We start from the raw sequence: 10,416 nt of genomic DNA, 5'->3' as shown, positions 1-10,416 counted from the left end.
GGGGGAGTGGGAGAGGGAGAAGCAGGCTTCCCGCCGAGCAGGGAGCCCGATGTGAGACTCGATCCCAGGACCCTGGGATCATGACCTGAGCCGAAGGCAGACGCTTAACGACTGAGCCACCCAGGCGCCCTTCTTCTAGTTTCTTGAACGGAGCAAATCTCCCTCTCCACGACCCTGCACAGCAGCCCCCTCCCCTGGAAAGCTTCTCTCCTTTCTCTGCCTGGTTTACTCCTACCCACCCTGGAGAGCCCAGCGTAGGCATCTCCCTCGGGAAAGCTTTCCCTCGCCTCCCTGGCGAACGCGGGCTCTCAGGGCCCGTGGCTCCGTGGCAGCTCTCCATCTGTTTGTGTGATTAGCTGAGTACCACTGTCTCCCCCGAACACCGTGTCTGCGTCTGTTCAGCACGGCAGCCTCGGTGTGAGCATGGTCCCGGCACGCACAGTGTCTCAGCAAATGTTTGTTGAATAAACAGATAAACACCTGCACACAGGAATGAAGGCAATGGACAAGACAGCCTCACAGTCATCAAAGGATCCCTCACGGAACAAGTGTGTGAGGATCGGCAGAGCATGCGATTATCCCGAGCAATTAAAAACGTGACTTCTTTCATAATATTTTCCGTAATATATTTAATATACTTAGGAGAACAGGCATTTTCCGTATTGATAGCATCGAAATCAAAATACAAAATCACTTTAAGTACAGAACCAGATTGGAGACTATGTCTTTTTACTGGGAAACTCAACTCTGGTGATTTCATTTCAGTAGAACAATGTTATCGGTCACGTTAAATTAACGTTCATTTGCAGTCTTCTTATTGTGTAAGCTTTGTTTATTTAATGTGAAGGTCAATTTGGGTTTAGGGTTGCAGTAAGTACTTAAGCATGAGGACTTTACATCTAGATTTATGTTAAAACATGTTTAAGTAACTAAGCAAATTAAGACTGGGTGTCTAGGAAGAAAAAAGTTGATAAAAAGCCTTAGAAACAAAGACTGAGGAATACCAATCCATTGGATGGGGAGTTGGAACACTTGACTTCTTAGATCCTCTCCAACTATAATTTTCTCTAATTCCGATCTTATGTTATATACTGAGAAACAGAGGTGTGAACTATTGAGACTCTAAAGCTATAAATAAATAATTCAGGAGGAGGGCAAAAGAAGAAAGCAAGGCATCCTTACACCAGACACTAGACCAACCAGGTATTTTTCACTGACAAGGCTTTTTAAAGCAAAAATTGTTTCTCAAAGCGTATCAAATAGAATGAGTTATTTACTAGCATCTCAAATCTCCAAGGAAGAATGGAAAAACACAAGAAAACATTTTCCAACATTAAATGAAGCAAAACACCAGAGGGCCAATGACTTACATTTAACACTTAATGAAGTCCAAACTAATAAAGCGAATTCCCTGAATCTTCTACATTCAAGGGCTGTGATCAATTATAAAGTTAGCTTTCGATATAGGACACTTTTTAAGGCTTCGGTAGTTTTGGTCATTTAGCTCTTTGAACCTGAATACAACTGCCGGCTGCTTACCAGGTAAACAAAGCACCAAGTCCCAAACGTGCTGATTCCTTTGCCTGCCTCTTCTTTCTCTTCATCAATTACGTTCAGTACCCTTGCTTTAAGACCAATCTCTCTCTCTCTTTTTAAAGATTTTATTTATTTGTCAGAGAGAGAGAGAGCACAAGCAGGGGGAGTGCCAGGCAGAGCAGGAGTCAGGCTCCCCACTGAGCATGGAGCCCCATGAGGAGCTCCATCCCAGGACCCTGAGATCATGACCTGAGCCGAAGGCAGACGCGTAACCAACTGAGCCACCCAGGTGCCCCTTCACTGTGGCCTTCTTAATAATGTTTTCTTTTCTCTAGCTTACTTTATTGCAAGAACACGGTATACAACATTAATATATATAAAATATATGTTAATCGACTATGTTATCGGTAAGGATTCTGGTCCACAGTAGACTATTAAGTTTTGGGGGAATTGAAAGTTATACATGGATTTTTGCCTGTGCAGGGGTCCGAGCCCCTAATCCCCACGCTGTTCAAGGGTCAGACTTTTTGTACTCCATAAGGCTGGAACTCTGAGCTCAAAATGTGCTTACCAAATGGGAAAACCAGGGTGATATCGTATCAGCCTATTTCACAACTGCTCATCCTTTGTTTTCACATTTAGTATATTTAGAGACACGGTAAAGCGGTGGAAAACCAATAGTTTTTCATCAAGTTAACTACTTTTGAAATGTTCAGGAGAAAAGCCATTTAAATTCCAATTCTTTGCTTTTGAATGTCCCAGGAATTGGTTTTTAAAACAACCCTTAATATTAAAAATATTTCAGAAAACAGAAGTTGAAAAGGCTCAGCAGAGTGCTTGCAATCCGAATGATAGCAACAAATTGATTTTAGTAGCAGAAATTGAAATACGACCCCTGGAGCAGCATTCAAACCTGGATGTGTATAAACATCTATATCTTTGTGTCTGAGCAAAATCAACTTCAAACTCATTGAAAAATATTCTATCTGAAAAATCCGCAATCTAGGTAATGCACATTTTTTTGAACTGAGCATATAATAAGGACAACTCATCATTTTCATATACAAACATACTTCATCTTTTACCACCAAACTCTAAAGAAACCAGAACATTTAAAAAAGAATAAACACATAGTTTCTGCTTTTTAAATAACTAGGGGTGTTAAGAGGTCGGATGTATAATTGTAATATGCTGTTTCTATGCAGTCGTCACGTTCAAATCATAAATCCTTTCCCAATGTTAAATGAAGCAAAACCAGTTTTTAGGTATTTGTTTAAAAGGTAAACAATTGTTCTTCATTTAGGTATAAGGCAAGCATTTTAGACTGATTTCAATCAGAAATCATTTGGCAAATACAATGGGTATGGCTGGTAGTTATACTAGTCATGTAAAAATAACACAAGTTATTTCTGCTTTCCTTAAATAAATCACTACAAGTACAATTTGCATCCACAATAAACAGTTTAAAATTTAAAAATAAAATACTGCCCCCCCCCCCAAAAAAGTATAGGCCTCTGAAACAATGTATCTAAAAAATACATGCAAACCCAAAGCCAAGAATCTTAAATACCCATATACTGGGGACACTGCAGTTGATCGATCTACAGTCAGATCTCTTGGCCAGGTGTTGAAGCAGAAATATAAAATAATGTCACTGCATTCCTCACCAGCGAAGAGAATACCAAATTAGTTCAAAAAGTCCTTTCTGACAAAATAATGAATTCCTCCCCATCCCCTCCAACAAGGGACCTTCTCTAAAGGGGAAGAGAAAAATATGCCATATAGAAATAAATAAATAATGCAAAACAGATAGATACCTGCGGCCTTTCTGATGCTGCACAGTTTGACAAGCCGTCTGCATGAAAATAATTCCCTTCAACTCTGGGAACTCAAGGATCTCCAGGTAATCTTGAACAACTTTCCAATCTGGGATCATGTAATGCGTCACATCACTAGACAAGAGTTTCCCATCTAGAACATAATTCAAAATGTAAGCGATTAGGCAACAATTGCGAACCTGGCTTGTCTCTACTTCCATGTCAAGGTGCTCCACTCTGCAAAATAACTTCCAGTCTTAACTACACCCTGAAGTTTTTAAAGGACACGACAAACCTACTTTGGTAGAGGCCCAGAGTTCAGGTAAATTCAGCATCTTCATTTGTCTGAAGCTGTGCTAAGTAAAAGCTCAAGGTGGTTTATGGTGTGGCCGGTGGTGCAGAAGATGACTGATTTTTTAAAAACAAATCTTTAGCACGACCTAAATATTTATTTGTGTTAACTCACCGACCTACACTCACATTCGAATGGGGTCCCCCGAAATATACATGTTAACCACCTGTTTATGCCTAGCAATTTCAAGCGGGTTCTGAGTCTCAAGCTTGTGTACACGCTCAGAAGTCTCCAGGCGCCAGAAAGCCGGAATCGACTGGAAAACATGCTCAGGGCAAGCAAGGGCAGTGGTTAGGCTTTCCACCCAGCCCGCATCTCAGGGAGCTGCTTAGCCAAGCTGTACATGAAACGTTCGCTTTAATCCCAAACTGAGGATTCCCAGTACTTTCATCAAGTTAACTACTTTTGTAGTTAGGCTCCTCTCCCACCAGACAGAAGAGAACCAGTCATCTTCCTCGTTAAATCGGCCACCCTTGCAGCTGAGAAACCAAGTGGGCGAAGGCCTAGCGCACAGCAGCTCCAAATCCAACTTCCCCATGACCTTCCTGTGCAGCGAGGGCCCGGACAATTCGCAAACTTTAGTGCCGACGGCTCTGCACCCGCTAAGAGTCTGAGGGTCTGGGCTGGCAGGTCAGAGCATTTGTGCGAAGTTACGCGTCAAATGAGCGGCAGCAGGCGCTCTCCGCGCCGCGGGATGGCGCCCCACCTCTCGCCGTGGGGCCCGCAGCTCAGCCCCCCCCCCCCTTTCACCACCACGCCATCCTGGGGGGTGCAGAAGAGGCAGGGTCCTGCGCCCCGGGCCCCTCGGAAAGCCCCGCTCGCCGGGCCTCTAGGCTGTGGGGGCGCCGGGCTCTGGGCCCTTCCGCGCGAGAGGGGGGCCGTCGGGAGGGCGGGGGTGGAGAGCCCCAGGGAGCAGCGCGCCACGGCCGTCGGGGCGGCTCCGGCGCCGCGGGCCTCTCGCTCCCACCCGCAGCCCCGCCGCCGGGCCCGAGCTGCTGCCTGGGCGGGCGAGGCCCGGCGGCCCCGGCCTCGGCGCCCGCGCGACCTCGCGCTCCGCCTCCGGCAGCGCCCGGCGCCTCCCGGCGGACGCCCGGCCCGGCCCCGCCGCCCTCGCTCCCGCCGCCCAGGGCTCTCCGCGCCGCGGCCCGGCCCCGGCGCTGACCGTTGCGGCAGGCGGCGGGCCGCGGGCAGAGCGGGCTGTTGCAGGGCACGCTGGGCCGCAGGTAGTGCTCCCGCACGATCCGCAGCGTCCGGCCCTGGAAGGTCCTCAGGAGCAGCACCTTCTCCCGCTTCTGCAGCATGCTGGCGGTGCTCGGCGGGTCACGGCGCCGGGCCCCGCGGGGCCGGCCCGGGCGAGCGGCCGGGAGGTGGCGGGCGCGGCGCGGCGCGGGCGGAAGCGAGGCCGCGGCTCCGGGCCCGCCCCTCGGCCGGGCGGCCTGGTCTGCGCGGGCTCCTGGGCACCCCTGGCAGCCTCCGGAGCGCCCCGGGGGGCACCGGAAACGCCCTAATGGCCGCGGCCGCGGCCGCGGGAGGGGCGCTCCAGCCCCGCCTCGGTCTCTCCCCTGCCCACCATTGCCTGGGGGCAGCGAGAGGTGCCAACCGCCCAAACGACGTAGGGAGATAAGGATGTGTGGACGCTGTGGAAGCTGCAGTCTTGTCGAGAAGGTATTGGCCCAACCCTGAAGGATCATTGGATTTTGTTGCTACCCCCAGGTCCTTGTGGGCATGGCGACTGCTGGGTGGGTAATTATTAGTGTTTTCTGTTCCTCGCCCTTGCTTTCCTAAAAGAGCTCAAAGATTCAGCGAATAAGCCAGAAATCCTGCCAGCCCAGCATTTTCCCCCCCTCTTAAAAAGTCGTATTTATTTTTAATTTCATGTATTTTTAATCCATATGAAAATTCAAACAATGCAGATAAAATGAAAACCAAGCCATTTCCTTGAGGTAAACACTATCTGTTCAATCTCAACTCTATGGCATTTGCAGCCTCTGGGAAAGCTACCTTCCTTTAAACTTGGAGACTCAGGCAGTTTCTTCTGAGCTCACACACCCTTGGTTGGATGCAAGCCTCTGTTCTTCCAAGCCCTCAACAAAGAGTTCTTCCAAGCACTCAACAAGCCTTCGTATTTTGAGCTGTACCAGAAGCATTACATACAAGTGTCACGTTTAATTTCCACAAGTTAATGGAGTCACGCATTATTATCCCCATTTTACAGGCGATGAAACAGGATTAGGGAGGTTAAGTGGCCAAGGTTACCCAGTTATTAAGTGGTAGAATCAATATTCAAGCCAGAATCTGGCTGAATTCAAAGCAGGCTCTTAACTAATTACTGTGTTATTCACAGATGAATAAAATATAGCTTCTGCGTCTAAGGACTTCATGGTCTACTTGTTGAGCTCTAGTTAAGGCAGCTCAACCAGCTGGCTGGGAATATCAGAGCTTCCTCTTTGTTAAAAATTTTTTTTTTTCCAAGTAAATTTAAAGATCAAAATGGCTTTATTTAAGGATTTATGAATCATACAGCATCGCGTCTAGCAAACCGAAAAGGAGCACCAAGGAGCTGTGCAAAATGGAAGGGCTTTTTAGGCAGAAGGGAAGAGGAAAAAGAAGTTTTTAACAGACTGGATTGTTTCAGAAAAGGTTACCTTCCTTTGTGGGAAGAGTGGCGGTCTGTCATGCGGAATACTTCACTAGTGCTGATCGGATAATTCCAGATAGTCTGGCTAAGGTCACATTCCTGGGAGAGGCTGAAACTGCAATTAAGCCTTGGTTTGCTGTCACGGGGGCAATTTGGGGCCTATTGCTCCTTTCTTTTTTCCTCTCCCTTCTCACAACAAACAGGTCATCAAAGTTGAAGGCATTAGCGCACCTCTCAGCTACCGCTCTGGGAGTTCTCACAGGTTTTACTGATCCTCTGTGTGATTTTCACAGGTCAGGATGTTTTTGGCTGAATCTCTGTGGTATTCGCATGTCCAGACTCCAGGTTCACCATTTTCTAGGTGGTCATTTTCTTCTTTCGTTTTTTGGCGTTCCAGTCTTAGGGAGATCATTTGCCTGGTGGTTCCTGGCTATACACCTGTATTTAAAGCTTTTTAAAAGATTTTATTTATTTGAGAGAGAGAGAGCAGGAGCGGGGGAGAGGAGCAGAGTGAGAAGCAGACTCCCTTCCAAGCAGGAGCCTGATGCGGGGCTCGATCCCAGGGCCCTGGGATCATGACCTGAGCCCAAGGCAGACGCTTAACCGACTGAGCCACCCAGGTGCCCCGCGTTTAAAGCTTTGGAGGGAATGTAGTGTGCCAGGGAGACCACTGTGATTGTTATAAGCAGAATAATTCTCAGTGTTTGGGGTGCACTTTGGAGCCATGGTCCCCGAGACCCAACCCAATCAAAATCACGTAAGTCAAAGAAAGAGCCCCATTGTGCCAAGCGGCACGTATAGTGATCTTGTGTAATTGTTTCAACTTCTCCAGAAGTGTTAATCCAGTGCAGCAGGTGGTGTTGACCACAGCACAGATAATCCTTGCTCAGCTGACAGGTAATTGAGGGCTATCTGATTATCAAGAACAACTTTGGCCACAGAGTCTAAGGATTTTTGTTGGGCAGCTGTTGTCTTAGCAGATTCTGCAATATTTTCAAGAGTTAAAGACAGGTTCCTGATCATATTCGTATTTACATTTATTCCTAGCCGAGGATGTAGGGCCCTGGAAGTTTCTTGGAAGGTCCTTTCTAACTTGACAGTGTAAATTCAGGGGGGCTGAGTAGTGAGGTGGCTTAGTTTGTTTGAGAACTGTTAGGGACACAGTTAGGGAACCTCAGAGGTATTGCCCAGCTGTGTGTCAGCCATCCAGACATTGAGAGACCCAAGGAGAATGATAACCACCACAGACAAAGATACACCAGACCATTCTGGTTTCGGTGGTTACCATCAATGGATTCACACACAGGGATTGTTGCATTTGCCTGTTCAAGCCAGGACTCAGGTGGATTTTTAGTGTATTTGGAAGGAAATCTCCTAGCACCACATAGTTGCTGTTCTAATTATCTTGCAAAGATGGGTGCTGCTGGAGTTCTTTTTGTGATTGGGGGCAGATCTGAGTTAGATAATCATGAAAATGTCGGGGTGCCAATGGACTGAGATTTGCATAGGTATTTGTGTCTACTTGGGTAGGAACAGTTACAATTAGAAAAAGATAAAAACAAGGCACTGGATTTTTGGCTATGAGAGTTGAACTCGAGAAGAGACTTCTAAGGGGGGGTTGTCTATCGTTGTGGTGGCATTGGGAATAGACGAGAACTTGGTCACAGGAATGACCAAGGGGTTTCTAGCCTCAAGGACAGATTAGAATTTCTGATGACAAATTCAGTAATTTGAAAGGTTACCCTCCATAACAATGGTCTGGGAAATACAGACGATGGTATTATCTTTCCAGGCCAATGCCAGAGTAAAGGAAAGAAAGAGAAGAAAGGATTTCATGTTTAAAGTATGAAGTCTTGGGCACCTGGGTGGCTCAGTCGATTAAGCGACTGCCTTCGGCTCAGGTCATGATTTCAGGGTCCTGGATCGAGCCCCGCCTCGGGCTCCCTGCTCAGCGGGAAGCCTGCTTCTCCCTCTCCCTCTCCTACTCCCCCTGCTTGTGTTCCCTCTCTCGCTGTGTCTCTCTCTGTCAAATAAATAAATAAAATCTTTAAAAAATAATAAAGTATGAAGTCTTGGGGCACTTGGGTGGCACAGTTGGTTAATTGTCTGACTCTTGATTTTGGCTCAGGTCGTGATCTCAGAGCCATGAGATCGAGCTCCGCATGAGGCTCCCGGCTCAGCACAGAGTCTGCTTAAGATTTTAAAAGATTCTCTCTCTCCCTCTCCCTCTGCCGCTCTACAGCCCCCCGCCACCACCCCACTCTCTGTCTCTCAAATAAATAAATAAATCTTTAAAAAAATGAAGTATAAAGTCTTGATCTGGCATCTTGGGTAGAAGCAGTCTACATTGATGTCAGCCACTTGTTGGAGGTTTCCAGCATCTGCATAGGACCAGATGTCAGGTGGGGCCTTCTTTACCTGTGAGATGTGCACCCAAGGCTCAATGCCTTCTAGTTTCACAGCAGTGTCAGGAACACTCGGTAAGGTCCCTTCCAACAGGGTTCAAGAGCTGTCTTCTTCTGATGTCATTTCCAGAATACCCAGTCAGCAGGCTCCGGACTATGACCAACAGGACCCTTTGAATTGGGATCTGGCAAAGCTTCCTTAACCTGTTGATGACAGGCTTTGGCATAAGACATTGACGATTTATAGTAATTGGTCATACTAGCTTGAGAAAACAAGGGATCAGCAGACAGTTGTAAACCAACAGACACTGGTTGACTGGTGACTATCTTATGCGGAGTGAGTTTATGTTTCCCAAAGGGGGTCTGCAAATAGTCCACAAGACCAGAGGCAATACTTTAGGCCAAAAGAGTCTAGTAGTTTCAGCAAGTTAAGATTTTTTTTTTTTTTTTAAAGATTTGTTTATTTAGAGAGAGTGGTGGGAAGGGGCAGGGGGAGAGGGAGAGAAAGTCTTAAGAAGACTCTATGCTGAGCGCAGAGCCTGACACGAGGCTCGATCTCATGACCCTGAGATCACAACCTGAGCAGAAATCAAGAGTCGGACACAAATGACTGTACCACCCAGGTGCCCCAAGTTTAGAGATTTTTAAGTTTGAGGATCCCGTTTGTTCTCTCGACCTTGCCTAATGATTGAGGGTGATAGGGACAGTGATAATTCTAGGAAGTTTGTAAGATTTTTGTTAAAGCTTGTAGATTTGCCCACTGAAGTGGGTGGGTGCCTTGATCACTGGAGATTGTGGAAGGTGAACCCCAAGTGGGAACCATGTTTTCCAAAAATTTCTTTGCCTCTGTGAGGGCATCGGCCCTGTGGCCGGGGAAGGCTTCAACTCATCCAGAAAACATACAGACAATAACAAGGACAGATCGATAACCCATACTAGGTGGCAGTTGAATGACCTCCAGCTATGGTGCTCAAAGGGTCCCGAGGGAATTTTGAGGCCTCTGGGAATAAATATAGTTTTTCCAGGATTATGGACACGACAGGTCAGGCATTGGTGGTAAACGGTTTTTGCAATTTTGTGGAAGTCTCTCCACAACTATTTATTTATAATATGAATCAGCTGAATTGCTCCATGGCGGGTAAAGGAATGCAAAAACAGGAAAATGGGATACGTCAGGGAGTGGGGAAGAACCAAGTGGCTGTTTACCCATTGCGGTCTCTGATTCAGGAGCATACTGTTGCCACGTTACAAGGAAGACACCAAGATGGCAGAAGTCTGGCAAGGACGGTTCAGGAGCAGAATGGACTTCGTCCACATCTGTCGCTACTGCCTTTGCATGAGAGTGAGCCAGGGCATTTCTCCGATGCTCAGGTTCTGTCTTTTTAGTGTGAGCCTCAATTTTGATGACAGCGATTTCAGAAGATAAGAGAATAGCAGTGAGAAGTCATTTATTTGTTGTACACTTTTGATTGGGGTCCCAGCGGATGTAAGAAAATCCCTTTGTTTCCATAACATCTCCAAATCATGGATGACCCCCAAGGCATACTGGTTATCAGCATAAATATTAACAACTCTTCCTTTTGATGATAACTGGCATGCTCCAGTAAGGGCATGGAGCTCTGCTGGGTGGATTTAGCTCGTGGGAGGTTATCTCTTTCAAGGAGCTCC

General features: G+C 46.9%; 1 protein-coding gene across 1 annotated transcript in view; it reads right to left on the bottom strand.

The window, feature by feature from the left end:
• Positions 1 to 5,085, bottom strand: part of DIS3L (DIS3 like exosome 3'-5' exoribonuclease) — a 34,125-nt gene extending 29,040 nt beyond the window's left edge. Inside the window, exons 1-2 of the mRNA XM_034994785.1 lie at positions 4,868 to 5,085; positions 3,354 to 3,507 (exon numbers count right to left, since the gene is read on the bottom strand). Coding sequence (XP_034850676.1) covers positions 3,354 to 3,507; positions 4,868 to 5,006 — 293 coding nt within the window. The 5' untranslated portion in view covers positions 5,007 to 5,085. The remainder of the gene's footprint in view (positions 1 to 3,353; positions 3,508 to 4,867) is intronic.
• Positions 5,086 to 10,416: the final 5,331 nt, after the last annotated feature.

This window comes from Mirounga leonina, unplaced genomic scaffold (genome assembly GCF_011800145.1).
Source record: "Mirounga leonina isolate KUSES-001 unplaced genomic scaffold, KU_Mleo_1.0 Mir_91, whole genome shotgun sequence".
NCBI lineage: Eukaryota > Metazoa > Chordata > Mammalia > Carnivora > Phocidae > Mirounga > Mirounga leonina.
This window is presented reverse-complemented; position numbering and strand designations above follow the sequence as displayed.